The 19,645-nt window shown below is 36.4% G+C and overlaps 1 protein-coding gene across 1 annotated transcript in view; it reads right to left on the reverse strand.

The window, feature by feature from the left end:
* Positions 1-408: 408 nt before the first annotated feature.
* The window catches only part of NAMPT (nicotinamide phosphoribosyltransferase), a 39,008-nt gene continuing 19,771 nt past the window's right edge, over positions 409-19,645 (reverse strand). The window contains exons 4-11 of the mRNA XM_082691904.1: positions 19,139-19,267; positions 16,226-16,384; positions 15,534-15,670; positions 9,904-10,129; positions 7,873-7,992; positions 4,898-5,038; positions 3,641-3,775; positions 409-1,603 (exon numbers count right to left, since the gene is read on the reverse strand). Coding sequence (XP_082548030.1) covers positions 1,493-1,603; positions 3,641-3,775; positions 4,898-5,038; positions 7,873-7,992; positions 9,904-10,129; positions 15,534-15,670; positions 16,226-16,384; positions 19,139-19,267 — 1,158 coding nt within the window. The 3' untranslated portion in view covers positions 409-1,492. The remainder of the gene's footprint in view (positions 1,604-3,640; positions 3,776-4,897; positions 5,039-7,872; positions 7,993-9,903; positions 10,130-15,533; positions 15,671-16,225; positions 16,385-19,138; positions 19,268-19,645) is intronic.

The raw sequence follows: 19,645 nt of genomic DNA on the forward strand, positions 1-19,645 counted from the left end.
TAATAAACTTTTCATGCTTTGTGGGTCATATGGTCACTATGTAACTACTTGATTTCTGCACTGTCCCAAGAAAGCAGTCATAGATAACAGGTATTTATTATAAAAAAGAAAGCAGTCTGAACTTGGCCACAGTTGGCCAACCCCTGCCTTAGAACAGACGTAAATAGACAAGAATCATTAAAACAAAACTGGTCTCTTGTCAGATGTGATGACTGACTCAGAATCTAGCAGTTAATCACTCTAGAACATTTTTGATGTTGAACACTTTGAATGTAGCCAACTTACTACTCTTGGTTAAGATTCTTCTCTTCAAACTCATGTCATCATGCTTTAATTTATCCTCATTTAAGAACTTGCTTGTGCATTATTTATTGAGGAATTCAGTTTAAAATTAATAAATGATGTCCATACAATTTAATATCCAATTTAATTTTTAAAAAACTTAATGAAAAATATAACAGAATCAAAACATTTAAAATAAGTACACTCACTACCCATTCCAGTAATTCATTTAAGTCGTATCAGCTATAGAATAGGAAAAATAAATTCAGAAGTGTAATTTAAAATACACTACTTCCACTTTTGTTAATATTTTACATTTATGTATATATTCTATCGTGGAAGCAGAAATTCTCTCTAAAAACATCTCCTTAAAATCTTGAGGTGCATGTTAGAGCCACAGGCAATATTTGACATATAAAACTGCAGTACAGGCCTTCAAATTTGGCATTTCACTGGTACAATACAATGACCAACGTATATAATCACTGTACAGTGCCTAGACATTCCAGTAAGAACCATTATTTTCTTTAATGTAGAACGATTAATACATATTCTACAAGGGGCAGTGAGGTTAGTAATTCTATAGGGTATGTCCCGACATAATTTTCAAATTGTACAATAACATAAACAGCTCTGTTAAGGCCATGTTTTATTTGCTGATTAATGGACAAAAGGCAATGTAATTTATTTCAAGTATTTTCTTGAAAGTCTGTGCTCATAAAAATCATGAAAAGTTGGAAAGACTGTTAAATCACTGAAACTTTAAATATATCTTACACAATCTTGTTTGTACAAAAATACAAGTTAAATATAAACATAAAGCAATCAATGATAATTTTATGCAAATCTGTTTTATGTGATCTTCAGTTATATATAAAAGTTTCTGGATTCTGTTATTTGTGAAAAGATCAATACCAGATTGAATTACTATCTATTGGCAAAGGGCCCTAAAAAGCTTGCCTTAGCATTAATCTTTTACATGGTTAAGTGCATTTCCTAATTTGAGATCACCTAAACGCTGGAAAAAAAAAAAACGAAAGGGCAGTATGTCCATAAACCAACAAATAATTTGGCTGTAATGTATCATAAAACACAAAGAAACCCCCACACATCTGTACAATAAACATTATTACATACACACAGGTGTCCGCGTGTGTGCATGCACGTACACACACACACGCAGGCGAGCACACACACCCACTCGTAAAGCCTAATGAGGTGCTACTTCCAGTTCGATATTCAGCTCTGCATTTTTTCTTATTTCATCAAATGAATAGCTTTTTGTCACCTTCCCATTCTTGAAGACAGTATGGAGGAGATCCTGTACAAATAAAACAATGTAAATATATTTTCATATTTTATGTAAACATAAAAATGTAAGTTTTATTAACAATCAAGCAAAATACTTCATTAATGCTTTGATGAATTAGACTGACTAGTCAAACACAGAGATGTTTTATGGTGTTCAAATTATGAAATATCTTTATATGCAGTGCTTGTGGAGCAGGCAGAGAGCCTGGCAGTATCTAAAAGCGCTATGTAAAAATATTTAGCTTTAAAAGAAGCTAAATATTCTTAAAAGTTTTCCTTGAAGGAAAATCCAAAATAATCCTAGCTGATCCATCTCGATGCTTTCAGGTGGAAGTTGCTCGGCTGCCCGAAGAGTCCTGCTGTCGCTGATCATTATGATGGACGGTGAGCAAGAAAAGCCTGCCAGACCTTCCCTTGTTCCTAGACAACAGACTCAATACTGATTAAACTTACCCACCCTGGAATGTGATAAATTTCCTAGTCACTGAGTTTTGGACTTTGGACAAACAAAAACCCCTAAAAAAAACAAGAAACCAAGCCAGAAACAAAAAAGTACTGATTTCTTGATGAATGCTCCGTGGCTGATTTAAAAACTGTATATTCCAGAACTAACTGATACATGTAATCCATTTGATCTATGCAAAGGTCACAAGGCTTGAGAATTAAAACTAAATCCTCTTTTGGGTCTGGTAAAACCACTTGGGTCTCCCTAAGGAACTATCTGCCTGCCTTCAGTTTCTCTTTAAAACACCCTAAATTTCGCATTGAGATTGAGATGCATGACCTTCTCTCTCATAAAGTTAAGTACTATCAGAGAATGGGGTTTCCTATTCTTAAATTAAAATGCCATTTAGGATTATAACGGACTATTGCCTCAAACATTCTACAGTATCATGTACATACTCTTAAAATCAGTGCCTTTTTAAAATCTTAGTTAGGACTGTGTCTAAAGTGACGCTAGTCCATCTGGAAACACTAATTCAGCAAACTCTTGGTAGCTAGGAGAGTTAAGTGAAGGCTACCAAACCCCTAAACCATCAGGCTAAACCTAAAAATTAGCTTAGGGACAAAATACTTTTTAAAGACAAAAATATTCTGCCTCAAAATCTCAAGAGTGTCAAAGTAATACACTCTAAGCAGAATATCTGACATGGTATTAAGAATCCATAGTGATAATGTATGGTATAAACTTTCTTTGGTATTTTTTTTTCTGAGAATATGAATGTTCATAAGTAGTTTCCCTCTAAAAGTTTGTTCAATCCAGTGGTTTAAATAAATTTTGTAACTTTTGAGTTCACAAATACAAGTGTACTTTTGCATGTTAAAGACTGTTACAGCACATGGACCACTTCGGCACACTAGGAATTTTTCTGGTTTGGTTGATTTGAATCCGGAAACTTGGTTAAGTCTAGGTTTCACCAATTGTTATTATGTCATCAGAATCCAGTCTTGGCCTTTTCACATCTTACATTAAGATAACATAATTTGCATTTTGTAGCCCAGAATTGCTGTGAGAAATCACATGAGACTAAAGAAAACCATCTTGACTGGATTCTGTTAAGTTTAAAAAAAAAAAAAAATGCAATTATCTTTAACAACATCTCAGAATTTAGACAGCCCTTCCTTTATTAAAAGTATCATAGTTTTACTATAACATAAATAGCTTCCTTTAGTATTTTTGGCTATTCCTCTTCAGAAATTATTTGCTGCTAAATTGACAGTAAAAGTAAGAATATGTACACAAAATCTTGTTGAAGCTCATCAATCACTACCCTGTGGGTCACTGTGTAGAAGAACTTTTTTTTTTTGAATGTTATAAAGTTTTTCACCCACTGTATACACTGCCTTACAATCTAGCCCCTTCTTGGTTTTCATCTTATTTTGGTAGACTAGGTCAGCATTTGTACACTTTATCACAAAAGTACTTTGTCCTTCAAGAAAAAAATCTGTTCTGAAAATAATTTAAAAATACAACATAGGAGCCCCCTTTCTTAATTTGGAAAGCTAACCTATTGTTAAAAAAAAAAAATCAGCATAGAGAACATACATGACCATATTCTTCAAGGTCTCCTTTTCCTTCCTCAAGTGTAACAAAATTCCCTGCTGGTGTCCGGTGTAAAGATAATCGACCTTTTTTGGATCTTTTGTTGGGATCAGCAACTGGGTCCTTGAAGACATTAATCTGGAAGAAAGAGAAATAAGACTAATCAGGAATGTTCACTCAATTCCCATTCAAGAAAAAAAACTTAGGTATTTTATAGGTATAACTAAGCAAATCCACAGCTGGCTTTTAGAAGCATCACTCTAGCTTGTGTTGGAGAACGGAGTCCTCTGTTGTATAAGGTATAAGGTATGAACAAAATCCAAAGTCTTAAATATCCTTTCTTACCACTGGAGATACCTACTACTCTAGTTGTAAGAAGTCATTAAAGTGAACATGTGACCCTTAAGGGATCTTATATATTCTGGATTACCTTAAACAGATTCAAGTACAGCACATGCATGCTACTGAAAAAAATCTATGTCAACTGTATTAGAGAATCTGTGGCAAGGGAACTAGGATTTTTACTAAGGTAAAAGCTTCCATTCCATTACTTGATAACCTCTCCTTTTGTTACTTTTTACTCTATTCCATGTTACTGTGAAAAGCAAAGAAGACCTAGATAACCCGAAGAGAACAGAGGTTAGTTTAAACATCAGAAAGGTAGGAGGCCAATATAATAGAAGCAAGTAGTCAATCAACCTCAGAATTTTCCAAAGACAGACAGAAATGAAGTAAAGCAGGGGGCCAAGCCAGGTATTGAGGAGTTCTTAGTAACCCCCACTCCCACCTTTGGATCTACAGATTCTCAGGGGCTAGAAGGGCCAGCAAGGGCGATTGCTGTTCAGCTCCCGGAAGTGGGCAGCTTGGGTTCTCCTGTTTTAAGACTATCAGAACAGGACTGTGGTATCTGAACTCCAACCTCATGCTCCACCTTCCTCAAACACAGGACAGTGCCACTTATCTTTAATATGTGATGGCTAGGTGAGCTGACATTCCCACTCAAAATGGTCAGCTTTCTGACTCAAAGGTAGAATACTGAAGCAGTAGGAAATGAGTGGCCTGCATCATCTCTCAAATCTTATTTTTCCTCCTCTCCAAGTCACATCTTTTTTTTAACCTCTTTTCTTTCCTTGTTTGGAGTCAAGGTCAGTGGTATATGACAGCATATTAGGAGTTTAGAATCATATCCTTTGGTAGAATGCAGTTATTCAATGTAAAAGACACAGAAGTTACTAACACAGGAGTAAAAGTTGTACATACCCCAAGGCCATTGGTTACAACATAACTACACTTGAAGGAACAATTCAAGAGATCTCTCGTTAACTTCTGTAGCAAAGCTCCACCAGAACCAAAGGCAATGTTTTCAATACTCCATTTTTTTTGCTTCATGCCTTCTACAATCTAGAGGATTAAGAAACAAAAACTAAGTAATCTGATAGAGGAAGGTTATTTTTGCTGAGTCATACTGATGAACAAAAACATCCTAGAGTCATAACACCATACATGGTGAGGAAAGAGTAAGGCCTAAAGAGTTTTATTCCACATTTTCTCTTTTAAATAACCTACCCACTTCAAAAAGTGTGAAAGGAAGGGATTTCACTCCAAGCTTCTGCATGTGTAGTGTTGCCATTGTGACTGTGGTCAGGGTAGGGGGAATGAAAGGAATGAGGGAATGAGAAACAACTGGTGATAAAACATTTAAGGTTTTGTGTCTATCACAAGAGAGGTTTCTGCCTCTTTTCCTAAATAAGTAGATTCTGGTACACAGAAATCTATAGCAGGGTTGTATCAACTTCGTAAGATGTCACAGGGAAGCAAAGTTCAAGAGTGAGGCTGACAATGAGGGAAGTCTGCTGTTTGTGAAGTTAAACAGAATTTTCATTTTGTCACATTTAAGGCATCTAGTAGATGTATAAAGCAAAACTGCTACAATTCCTTTCCTTGCTTCTGAAAACTTATTTCGACTCTCTTCAAGACAAAGAAAGCACGTGTTACCCTTTAGGTCAAAAAACATACAAGTGCATCTGCATTAACACAGATGATTCATCTCTGACCAAGGCTTCATGAAGGCCAAGGAGTATCTGTCTTGATATTTAACTTCTTGTTCGTAAGTTAAAACAAACAAACATACATCGAGTTTAAAGCTAATTCTCAACTTAAAAAAAAAAAAAATTGCACATACATTCTCAAAATTTATAAAGAAAAAAAAGAAAAAGAAAACTGAAGAGTTTCAGTTTTTACACGGAAGTTCAAACCCACGGATGAACAAGCGGACTTGCAGAGTTGAGTGCCGGGTGTGAGCCATGGAAGAACACTGAACTAATGGGTTCTCTGAAAATGGCACAGCCCCCTTCCAGCCTGTGATTTTTCACGTGAAAGGGGGAGAAATGCATGTGAGAGCACCGGCTAAACTCGCTAAAATGTAGGCATGGGTAATAGTTCTTAACGGGTACCAAGTAAGAAAGCTTTAATTTAGCTGAGCTAAGGAGACAACAACAATTAAAAATGCCTGCTGAGCTCTCTCTACTCAGGTCTTCCTTCCTTTTTGCATGAAAGCCCCTAACCTCCCCATACCAAATGTCTTAAGAGTTGTCTGGGGACTTTCCACTTTTCTTAAGTAAGGCATTTTGGGAGAGCTCATTTCTGTAACTGCAAGCGAGCTCTTTCAGAAACTTCGTTCTGGAACTCCAAATGCACATCACCACTGAACCGCTGTTTGTTATATGCCATAGTTTTCTCTTAAATGGATCTTTGGGACACAAACTATTTATAATTTGGGTATTGACCTTACTTTTACCACACCAAAAATTCTTGGAAACAGAAAAATCCTTTGGTAACTTGTGTTATACAAGCGGGTGCTACTGGAGACTGATGGACATGAAAATACCAGTGCTTTAGGACAGGAGACCGTGCACAGCATGATAGCAGGGACAGCCTTCATTTTTATGGAGTATTTTAGGTATTAAAGTTGTAGTGCTTTAAAAGCTTTTTCGAAGAAAAACGCAAAAGTTTTAGATAACAAGAACACTGTTTGGCTCAATAGTGATGAGAGTCAATGCTGAATTTAGAAGAAGTGACAAACCATTCTATACTCTTTTGAGAAAGCACATATTAACACCATCTGATTTCGTAACTGTATTCCAGAAAGACACACCTGTTCAAGCTCTGTCAAGACTTTTCACTTTATATATACAAGGAAGTGTTCCGTAACAGGCGCCTATTTTCTTGTTTCATAATGACACATCTTTAGTTTAGTATCAAGGATGCCCAATGAGGACAGAGTAGTATGTGTGGTCTGGCTGCCATGTCTAGACTTGCATTTTCTCTTCCTTATGATTTTCTTTTCTCTAGCTTACTTAATTCTAGGAATATAGTGTATAACACATAGAATAGACAAAATATGTGTTAATTGACTGTTTTTGCTATTGGTAAGTTTCTGGTCAATAGCAGGTTATTTGGAGTTAAGTTTTGGGGGAGTCAAAAGTTATATATGGATTTATGACTGTGCTGGGTGTAGGGGGTATTGGCACCCCAACCCCTGCATTATTCAAGGATCAATTGTGTCTATAAATTTTAAGCAATTAGAAGATATATGATCATGTGTCGCGAAAAGAAGGGCCATCTGTACCCCAATGTTTATAGCAGCAATGGCCACTGTCGCCAAACTGTGGAAAGAACCAAGATGCCCTTCAACGGATGAATGGATAAGGAAGATGTGGTCCATTTACACTATGGAGTTTTATGCCTCCATCAGAAAGGACGAATACCCAACTTTTGTAGCAACATGGACGGGACTGGAAGAGATTATGCTGAGTGAAATAAGTCAAGCAGAGAGAGTCAATTATCATATGGTTTCACTTATTGTGGAGCAGAACAAATAGCATGGAGGACATGGGGAGTTAGAGAGGAGAAGGGAGTTGGGGGAAATTGGAAGGGGAGGTGAATCATGAGAGACTATGGACTCTGAAAAACAATCTGAGAGGTCTGAAGTGGCGGGGGGGTGGGAAGTTGGGGTACCAGGTGGTGGGTATTATAGAGGGCATGGACTGCATGGAGCACTGGGTGTGGTGCAAAAATAATGAATACTGCTATGCTGAAAATTAAAAAAAATATATATGATCATGAACATTTATGAAAAGAATCAGAGTGGTACTTACGTTATGTGCTATTTATCAAACTGATGAGCTTAATTCTAAGGAATGCTTTATCAGAACTTTTTAATATAAGACACTTACCTCTTGTAAAGTATTAATATCTACTCCATCCCCTTGAATAATTCTAAGATAGGGTGGCAGCAACTTGTAGCCCTTTGCGTTCTCAGTAACAGGGAACTTCTTACCCAAAATATCCAAAACCTGTAGGGGAAAATACAAACCCAACAAAGTAACTAAAACTGAGTGTGGGGGGGTGTGTGTGTAAAAGCTTTCCGTAGTTAAAAAAATGACTTTGCTTTGCTAGACAATCTTGAGAATATAAAAACTGATCAAACTGCTTAAAAAATTTTACAACACTATATACAAGCCTTCTAAAATTTAGTCTCAATCCTTTTGATTACATTAGAAACAGGCGTGCTGTTTTTCCATCATGTCAATTTATACTGTAAAGTCGCTCAAAATACAAAATTTTCTTCTTCCCATCTTTCAAATTAATACAGATTCAGGGAAAGAATCTTGGACATTAGGAAATTTAAACAGTAAATTTTAAGTGAGCATAGTGCCCAGTGAACACAGGCTGGGCCTGTAACCCAGACGTCAATGAATCAAAAGCAGTAAATATCATATTTTTAGTAGGTATATAAAACATCATTTGACAAACTTATGATTTTGATTTATTCTGCCTATGCCCAAAAGTTTGTTTGGCTTATTTATATTTTTAGATTTATTTGTTTGAGAGAGAGAAAACATTATCAGGAGGGGGCAGAGGGAGAGACAGAATATGACGCAGCCTCCGCACTGAGTACAAGTCAGAGGCAGGGCTCCATCCTACCTACAACCCTGAGATCATGACCTGAGCCGAATCAAGAGTTGGAGCCTTAACCAACTGTGCCAAGCAGGTGCCCCAGTTTGGCTTATTCTGTCTGATAGAACGAAATAGAATCCATCTGAATTATAAAACCTCAAACTATGATTACAAAGCACGAAATGAAGCACATACAGCCCAAGTTTCTCAGAAAGACATGAAACCCGTTAAATTTGCTAAAACCCAATTTGTTAGTATTTCAGATTAAGATCTTCAAAATTGCCTGTTACTGAATGGGATAGGAAAAGACTTCCTTGGTTCTCTATCCCCCTTTCTCAAGGGGTAACTTATCATCTAATCATTAGTTGGGAAAGTCTGAAGTGCGAAGGCAGGAGCTACAAAGATCTATATTGGATACCTGGCATATTGTACAGGTTGTGTGACCTTTAGCAAGTTATTTTAACCTCTCTAAGCCTGTTGCTTTGTCTATAAAAAGAGATGGTAATATTTATTACACATCTTCATAGAAATGAAAGACACAGCTTAAGTAAAGCACTTAACACAATATTTTTCTAGTAGTAGGCACCAAATAACCTGCTTTCACTAATGATTTCCAGAGAAGGCAAACCAAGTCCTGAATGCTTAAAAAAAAAAAAAAAAAAAAAAAGCAAAGCAGCAACACTACATTGAGGATCAGCAGTAGCTCCAAAGAATCACTACCTGAAAAGAATTTTTGAATTCTTTTTTTTCCATGTCACCTTGCATGTATTTCTTCTGCACTAAAAACTTCAAAGGTATAGCAATGATTTGTGGTAAAGAAAAACCACAAAATTGGTAACCAAATCACAGGATTAATATTACTAATTAATTTTTTCTTTTTTTTAATATTTTATTTGCCAGAGAGAGAGAGGGAGGGCAGGAGAGCACAAAAAGGGGGGCCATCAGGCAGAGGGAGAGTAGAAGCAGACCCCACTGAGCAGGGAGCCTGATGTGGGACTCGATCCCAGAACCCTGGGATCATGACCTGAGTCGGAAGGCAGATGCTTACTCCACTGAGCCACCCAGGCATCCATAATGTTACTAATTAATTTTCAAGGTATGTAGAAAATATCTGTTCAACATTATTATCTATTTGATGATACACAACTAACCCAGAACTGTATGTATCCTTGGACAAATTTATTACCCTCCTTGGGCTGTAATGCTAAAATAGTTCTGAAATGGTATGTGCACAAATGAAATTAAAATAGTACTAATATAGCTCATCTATAGGCATTTTAATAATCAAGTTATGTGTTAAAATTTACCTTCAATACAGTGTCCAGAGGATTTCCAGAATCAGGTCTAATTATTAGTGGTGCCTCTGTACTTCTTGACAGTATTAAATGTCTTAGGTCTTCACCCCATATTTTTTCACATGCGTTGTAAATGTCATAGCTATCGCTGACCACAGATACAGGCACTGATGAAAACTGTGTTACTATATGTTCAAAAGCATCTTTTTCACGGTCTTTCCCCCAGGCTGTTATGGTACTAGGAAATAAAATGAAAACAGATTTACTTAGGCAGACACATTATCTACTCCTGAATCACTTCTCATGCACTATACTTACACCATCAACATCACAAAGAAGGTGAGTGATTTAGCTTAATGAATACACATCATAAGGTTTGTTGACTATTTGGGCCACACTACCCCTTGGCTGATGTTTAAGAGTATAAGAAATCTTATTCCTGTCCCATAGTTATTTTAACTCTTAAAGTCATAGTCACCCAACTCTTTTTGTATTCCTGAACCTGCTCATTTAAAATCAGTGCACTAGGGGTGCCTGGCTGCCTCAGTCAGTATAGCATGTGACTCCTGATCTCAGGGTTGTGAGTTCATGCCCCATGCTGGGTGTGGAGTTTACTTAAAAAATCAAACCAAATCATTTAACTAAAAAAAACAACTCCTGAATGCCAAAATGTCAGAAAGAATGACTACATATTCCTATTATTTTGCTAGGCAATGCAAGCACTTGGCTCCCTTCTGTGAGTTTTCCAAACCATATACCAATAATAGCAGGGACATATATTTGTCTATCTTAACTTTAAAAATCTTATACTTAACGGCAATTACTTACACAATTATTTGTACTGTACTGTATGTACATATAGTCAACTAACCCTTTACCAGTTATACCTTTAAATGGCCAATTACAGGCAGCCATTTATTTCAGCTATAGAGTATCCACTACTAATTAATACATGCCCAGGGAATATAAGAATTTTAATACTTAGTTTGGGCAAAACATAATTAAGATGGGAAATAAAATATGAGAGTTTCTATTAGGCAGAAACTGCAACAGTGATTTTTAAAATGTCCTCAATAATGATTCTTCTTGAATAAGATTAATAATATATAACAAGCACTTCTTAGTTAATAAGTATAGGTCAAACAATTTTTTTTTAAAAGATTTTATTTATTTATTTGACAGACAGAGATCACAAGTAAGCAGAGAGGCAGGCAGAGAGAAAGAGAGAGGAGGAAGTGGGCTCCCTGCTGAGCAGAGAGCCCGATATGGGGCTCGATCCCAGGACCCTGAGATCATGACCTGAGCCGAAGGCAGAGGCTTAATCCACTGAGCCACCCAGGTGCCCCTAGGTCAAACAATTTAATAATGAATTTGAAAACTGTTACCAATTCCTCATGCCAAACCATTTTTTCTTCTCCCTAATTTTCTAGTCTTCATCTCTACCCCATCCATTTTTCTACGTAAAATAATGGGAAGACAACCCATTTATTTATTGTATAGGCCCATGTAGGTTCAAGTTTATTTCAAAACTGAAGAGTTACACTAATCTATGATTGAAACTGTCATTCCATTACAGGTGTTTTTTAAAAATATTTATTTTCTTTTCTTTGTTTTTTTTTAAATTTTAAAGATTTTATTTATTTATTTGACAGACAGAGATCACAGTAGGCAGAGAGGCAGGCAGAGAGAGAGGGAGAAGCAGGCTCCCTGGTGAGCAGAAAGCCCAATGTGGGGCTCAATCCCAGAATCCTGGGATCATGACCTGAGCTGAAGGCAGAGGCTTTAACCCACTGAGCCACCTAGGCACCCCTCGGGTTTTGTTTTTTCCCTCTAAAGGACTGAAGTAAACTATTTCCCCATGCAGTCAGTGATATGTTGGTGCTAACAGAGCATGTACACTTCAGGGTTATAAAGACTTAGCTACTCAGTGATAACTTTTGTATGAAATGGAGACACAGCAGGTCTATTCACATAAAACTTATTTTAGAGCAAACACTGCTCCTGACAAGTACAGAGGCTGCCAGTAGCTACGAATCCAACTCCCTACTTCATGCCAGCATCTGCAGGCGAAAGGGATAATTAAGACATGAATGAAAAGAAGCCCCATCTACATCAAGAACTACTACTGTCCTCTTTATAAGGATGGAGAAAATTGAGCTCAAAGAATACCAAAACGAGAAAGCTTTGCAATGTAAGAATGAACTCGTACAGGCAAAGCTGGCCGCCCACACAGTACTGCCTGTCCAGTGCTGGTATCAACAGTCCCCTCCCTCTGCTCCTTGCATCACCCACCACCACTTTGTTGTTCATTTGTAGTCTTTTACTTGCTTCCTCTCTGGCACCTGAACTTCCTTGAAGCTTTCTTTCCCATAACTTCAGAGACCTCGCCACCATTTTTATTTTATTTTTTTCCTATTTCTATGGTTCCAGTCTGCCTCGGAGGCTGTGTTCTCCCCTTCAGTCTAACTATAAGCTCTGACCCGGTACATGCTTTCCTCCATCCACCTCCTTGTGTGAAAAATACTAGCTTTTAAAAACAACAACAAAAACCACTTGTGATAAGGGTTTCCAAAATCTATACCTTAGTCCAGGTTCTTCTTCTGGACTCCAGATCTACTTGTTAGGCAGGAAGGTGATTATCTTTATTATATTGATCACCAGGGAGACATATCCTACAGCACCCTTTACATAATCCAATTGTAACACCTATTCTTCTGATAATAGTATTTGGTATATGGAGCTTATATAAATATCTGTTCAATGAATTCTACTAATGCGATTATTCCAGTCATCAAATCAAACTGACAACTTTCCAAAGTTTAAGGGAAAGTTTATAAATAGCATATTTTTTTTCCTCCTCAATGTTCTATTGATTTTTGTTTTACTTATATAGTTTAACAAGGCAGTTTTACATAAGCTCAAAAAAGTATGCATTTTCTTAACCACATGATGTACAATTTTAAGTTGGGTTCCACATTAAATAGTCTAATACTTCTCTTAAGTTTCTTGGTCAACCAAACTCTCCCTACATCTTTGGGTTCAGTGGGTTTTTTTTAAAACAAACGATAACAGCATATACGTAAGTCCAGATTCATATATTCCTTAAAATATCTGTAACAATAATGGCTTTTAGAGTTCTCTTATTTTCAAGTTGTTTTAGATGTTAGCTCATTTATCCTTAATGACCTGCTAATGTTGGAGACTTGCATTTTAGCTCCTCTTTTTGTTTGGCTGGATGGACAAACTGGGGAAGGGAGAGGTAAGCAACCTGCCCAGGGCCACCCAGACTGTCAGCTGTAAGGTTTACTGGGTCACTCAGATTTCCCAGCTTTTAGTTCAAAGCTTCTTCACTATACCATGCTACTGTTCAAAAGACTTTTCCATTTAGGAACATCTGAAATATTCTTATATATTAAAAGGGACAAATTTATAAATGTAGTAAATATTATGAGACATCCTGTTTTAACATGGAAACCCTAAGGAAGACATATCTTTATTCTCAGATTTATAGTATCATACTTGTGAAAACAAAACCATTAGTGAAGAGTCATATATATATATTATCTTTGTGTGTGTCTTTTTATTTTTTTAAAGATTTATTTATTTATTTATTCGAGAGAGCATGAATGGGGGGAAGGAGCAGAGGGAGAGGGACAAGCACACTTCCTTCTGAGTGTGGAATCTGATACAGTGCTCGATCCCAGGACCCTGAGATCAGAACGGAGCTAAAATGAAGAGCCATCTGCTCAACACACTAAGCCATCCAGGTGGCCGCAGATACTACTCAAGTTTTTAGAAGATGTACATACATCTAAGTCCAAAATAAAACTACTGTAATCCTAGAGCCTTCATCTGTTGATGTCATCCCTGTGTTCCCACTTTCATGAGCCTTGACTCATGAGAGCATTCAACAAGGCCCTAATGTCATGATACAGCATTTCCCATGAATATTTACAGAATTTACCATCTACCAGTCCCAATCTAATCATCAAGTTCTAGCAGTTTCATCTCCCAAGCCATTGCTCATTTTCAGCGACTTCTTTCCATTCAGAGCCACAGGGTGTGCACCTTGTCATCTCTCTAAACTGCTGCAAGTTTCCTATTCAGCCTAACTTCTTGTTTCTGTCAATTCACAGGATATCCTGCTATCAAAACAATCTTCATAAAGTATTTATCTGATGTCAAAGCTCCTTATGCTCAAAACTTCAATGCTCACTCCCATTTGAAAAAATAATTAGATTAACCTAGCATGATATACACAGTTAACATTCAATGTCAAATGAATCTGAGGGCCTTAACTAATCTATTTTTTCAGTTTACTCTATGTTCCCAACAAAATCCCTATTATGTTTCAGCCCATATTCCCTGAACACATTCCATCTCCTCTTTCACTCTTGCTTTCTCAGGACAATCCCTGACCTGTGGTAGGCATGTGATTAGATTTACTCAGAAGGACTGCTCTCTCATGTCTGCCATAAATTTTGCCATTCCTTCAAGAAGTGAAGATTTCACATAACCATCTCTATAAAAAGCTTTCTTTTTTTTTTTTTAAAGATTTTATTTATTTATTTGACAGAGAGATCACAAGCAGGCAGAGAGGCAGGCAGAGAGAGAGGAAGGGAAGCAGGCCCCCTGCTGAGAAGAGAGCCCCATGCGGAACTTGATCCCAGGACCCCGAGATCATGACCTGAGCCGAAGGCAGTGGCTTAACCCACTGAGCCACCCAGGCACCCCTATAAAAAGCTTTCTTGATCCTGCCAGCGAAGTAACATCTTTCCTTTCCTTCCCTTGCAGCACTAGAGCACTTTCATCTCTTTAAAAGTACTTCATCAACAGAGCAGAAAGTTGCTAGTCTATTATTTTTATACTGATATAGGAAGGGTCAATTTCTTGTATTTTTCTATCCCTTACAGCACCCAGTAGATTGCCTTGGAGAAAACCTCACTGGTGGTTTTAGCACCCTGTGATATCGAAGTAGGAGTAAAACTTAATAAACTCCCCCAAACTGATTACTGTAAATAATTTTTGCTATTAAGAACAAGAAATTAGGTTTGGCATACACTGTAAAAGCTCCACGGACTTTCAGTAAAGTTTTAGTAAAGTGGGAGCAGAACAGTTGCACTCTGGATTGTAACTGCCTTTTACAGTGACTTGAGCTGGTTTAGCCATATCTGATAAGGTAGCATGAAAAGAATCTGAACCCCCTCCTTTCATCAGAGTGCCTTGTTCTACAGTTGATGGTACTGGGTCCAGCTGACAACTTGCAGGGCATGTAGAAAGCAGGAAAAGAGAAAAAGCGACCCAAGTTTTACAGGGAGTGCTCCTAGATTTAACAAATAAAACGTATCTGCATGTGGCAACAGAGCAGTTCTTTTAAAAACTCTTAAAACTTACACGGCAACTTAAGAGTCAAAAGAAAGCTCTTCAGTGGTTTTTATTAGGATGGTTCCAAGTTCTCTACCTAATCTTTAATACCTAGTATAAATACTGAATTCATTCATATTGCTTATATTTGTGAAGATTTACTGTAGTTACTGGCTTGTAATTAAGAAAAACATCACTGAATCACCAACACAAGAGTGAAAAAAGTCATTTTAGAAAACAAATGTTTAGATAATAGGAGGATGAAAACAGAATTGTACCTGTGTTCTGCTGCTGGAACAGAATAGCCTGGAACAGGATCTTTTGTTCCATAGTATTTTTTAACAAAAGCAATTCCTGCTACTGTATCTGTTCCTTTGAAGTTAACCAAATGAGCAGATGCTCCTATGCCAGCAGTCTGGAAAATAAACCACACACCAAAATCCAACAAAAGAAAAAGACTCATATTTTGAGGTATAAAGTTCATCTCTCAAGATAATTCCTGTCTTCAAGCCATTCTTAGCAGAGATAACAGTTCCTATGACAAATATCTAGTGTCTCCTAAACATTTAAGGAGCCAACTGTTACTTCTGGCAGAGAGACCGACTGAATCGTGACCCACCCTCATTTCCCACCAGCCTCTTTTTCCTTACTCTGCCTTGTGCCTTTCTGTAGAACATAATCTGACACCTACTGTATTTATTATAATATATAACATTATACATCCATCCATCCATTCGATATGTAAAGGAGAGGGGCATTTGTTGAAAGCTTCATTTCACATACTCTGAACAGAGGCTAACACATAGTAAGTACTTAATATATATCTACTGACTGAATGTCTGGAGTTTTAAAATGTAGTCTACTCAGAAACAAGATCAGTATCAGTAACATCCCCCAAATTTATAATTTAGATTACCATTCTAACCAACAAACCACATTCTATGAAATGAAGTTCATTTCAGTTTCTTACCTCTTGGGAAGAAACTCCTCTGTAGCCAAAATCATGTAACTTGTATTCCAGACCATTTAAGTTACCAGATGTCTCCAGCAAATATTTGGCCAATATTTTCTTTTGCTCTCTAGAATTTGTGGCCACTGTGATTGGATACCAGGACTGAACAAGAATAGTCTGTAGTGATAAAATCAATCACAAATATTAGGATATAAAATACCGATTTCTTTCTGAGTAAAATCCCTGCTTTCTCTGGAGGTATGTCCTAGACCTCCGTACTACCAGAAATACCAATTAGACATCTGAACTGTCGAGCAGGATGCCCACCGCGTGCAATCCGGAGATAGTGCATAGCTTAGCTTTCAAATCATCAACACAAAGGATAAGCACTATAGGATCTTAGTAGTACAGAACATCAAATTACCTAGTTTTTAGTCAAAGCGCCAACGAAGCAAGTAATATTTAGAAAAACTGTGATAAAGGACAAATTTTTTTTTTTAATTTTCAATCTGTCATGGACAAATAGTTTTATAAAATACATTCACACTTAGGTATTACGGCAATTACCATGAAAGTTTCTAAATAAGTTTGGTTATCCTCAATTACTATATTTAATGTGGACCTGCATCAAATAGTTTATGGACCAGCATGGGAATACACTTTGAACAGTGTGGGGCTAAAGAAGTTAATCATTTACTTCTCCTCATAGTCCTGGATCTAATTTTTCCTTAGATCTATTATGACTACCAGTAGGTTATTTAGTTCAGCGATGCTTTTGCTTAGCCCTAGAGAATTCTATTCACTGAGTTGTGCTTTATGTTCTTGACTTTTATCAACTCATTTTAAGAAAGATACATGAAATATTTCTGCATGTGCTATAAAACTGTGTGGTCACTGTCTATTTTATAATTCTTTTTAACAGCAAAAAGGTTTCGTTTTGCTTTTTGGTTGGAAGAGGTGGTTACATTTAGCACAATGTGTTCAATCCTCAGCCCCTTTGTAAGTCTGAGACATCTTTACAGAACCCTTGGGCTCTTCTAAACATGTTTTGAAATCTGATTGCCAATTTCTAGCACCACTATTGATATTGATAAAGTAATTCATTAATTTTAGTGGGTTTTAAAAATCAGTGTACAGTGAATAGCAAAGAATATTAGCAATAACTCTGAACACACACTGGGCAAGGTCACTGGAAGGAATACTATTTAGTGCTATTTAAAATGTTTTAAATCAAGGATTGCTTGAACAACATTTTTAAGTTTGTAAATAACAAGTTGTCTAAATATAACATTTTTAACTTTATGGTTGTCTAGTGAAATACACCAAAATAATGATTATTTCAAAAGGGTTTTTGTTGTTGCTTTTTTAAAGCCAGTGTTTTTTTCACTTTCTGAAGAAAATAAAAACATACACGAAGCAAGGTGAGCTGGGAATTAGTCCTCCATGTCCATAAATATCTGCTCTATGGCCGTTCAATTAGATACAAGGGCAAGTACTTATTGACTAAACCCTCAATCAGAAAATAAAAGTGAAAAAAGTTACCCATAGATGATGATTTTCAAAATAAGATTTATCTGCTTGGGATATTCTGGCACTGAAGGTAACTTTGGATAACTATTCCTTTTTTGTTTTTATAATACCATCCTCTTAAAGTCTAGTACTTCCCAGTAAAAATACTATCACAACTATATAAAAACTACTAAGTTTTCTTTTACTTTGAATTCAGTCAATTCAAAGTTTTAAAACACTGCAGTAAACTACTTTAAGTCATTATTTTGGGCAACTGGACATTTTTCCTGGGCCTATTAGCCCACTATAAGTTGATGTCCCATAAGGGGCCCAGTTAATTTTGAGTTTTAAATTTTCTGTCAATTTCGAAAATGTATTTCAAACATATTCTTGGACCTCTTATATTCTTTTTTAAATTTTCCAGTACTTATAAATAACCTCAAATGTATGATTTTACAATATAACAACAAAGTAGTTTAACCAATAAATACTAAGTTAAAGAATTAGTTCTAGTGGGGCCTGGGTGGCTCAGTGGGTTAAAGCCTCTGCCTCAGGTCATGATCCCAGGGTCCTGGGATGGAGCCCCGCCTTCGCCATCGGGCTCTCTGCTCAGCAGGGAGCCTCCTTCCTCCTCTCTCTGCCTGCCTCTCTGCCTACTTGTGATCTCTGTCAAATAAATAAATAAGATCTTTAAAAAAACTATGAGCATGTGAAAATAGGACTACTTAGATACAGATGAAACAAAAACAAAGAGCCTTCCTCAGAGTCTCTAGTGTATCCTCCTTTTTGGGCTTAGAAATTAAAATGATTAGCAAGTCTTGAGTGTTGTTTAGAAAGAAATATCAGGTGGTAAAACACAGGCTCTAAACTGATTAGATAAGGAAGAAATCTGTTGTTAAAAATCTGAACAAAATTCCTTTAGTATAATTAGAACAGAATATCCACAAAATATCCTAAGTTACTAAAAAATAAACCTGTGCTACTTTCCTCGGTTTTCTCTATGATAATATACATTTAGGATTGCAACAAACAAGAGAGAAGACAACTGAGCTTTAATAGTAATAGTTCTTAATAATTTCACTTAGATAAAGTCTCAGAACACTAGATTTCACTGGAAGGAAACTTAGATTATTTAATCCAACTGTCACTTTATAAATGAGAGAACTGAGGCCTGGAAAGGTTTAGTAAATTGTAGAAGATTACACAGCTTTATTAGTAGCAATTAAATTTTTAAAAAATTTACTTGTGTGTGTATGTGTGTGTCTGAAGTGTATTAAGTGAAGATACAGAAATAGCTCTCAAGAGTTAGAGGGGTCCCGACAGGATTGCCCTATTAGTAGCAATTTTAAAACAAGAATGCCAGTTCAATGGTTTTTACATCCTTAATTGATGTTAAACAGTAATCAGAATAAAACAATTCACCTCAATCCAATTTGTAAGCCAGTAACACTCTGGGTCTGTGTTTTCCACTGTGAAGAGAACATTTCCTCGGGGAATGACATAGCCCTCAGGAACAGCTTTTATTTCTATTGGAAGGTGCCCATCGTATTTCTGGTAAAAGACAATAATGAATTTATTCATTCAACGGATGACATCCAGTTACTTGTTTTAATAAGGTTCTTTATATTTTACAGAAGCTAAACTTACTGTCATAAAAACTGTAATTGTACATGTTACTATATTGCTAGTAATATAACCAGAATATTCTTATTCTCCTGAAATAAAATTAACTAAAATTATTAACAGTTTAGGCACTGATACTAATTTTTAACTTTTATGTTATCAGAGTACTTCTGCTAAAAATATTTCTCACTAGAAGATAATCTCAAACTGATCAAAAAGTTTCTCATTCTTTTAAAAAAGGTTTATTCCGACATATTTTAAAGATATTCCAAGAATACTATCTTTCTTCTTAGTTGTTTTCATAAA

Source organism: Mustela nivalis (genome assembly GCF_964662115.1).
Source record: "Mustela nivalis genome assembly, chromosome: 12".
NCBI classification, from domain to species: Eukaryota; Metazoa; Chordata; class Mammalia; order Carnivora; family Mustelidae; genus Mustela; species Mustela nivalis.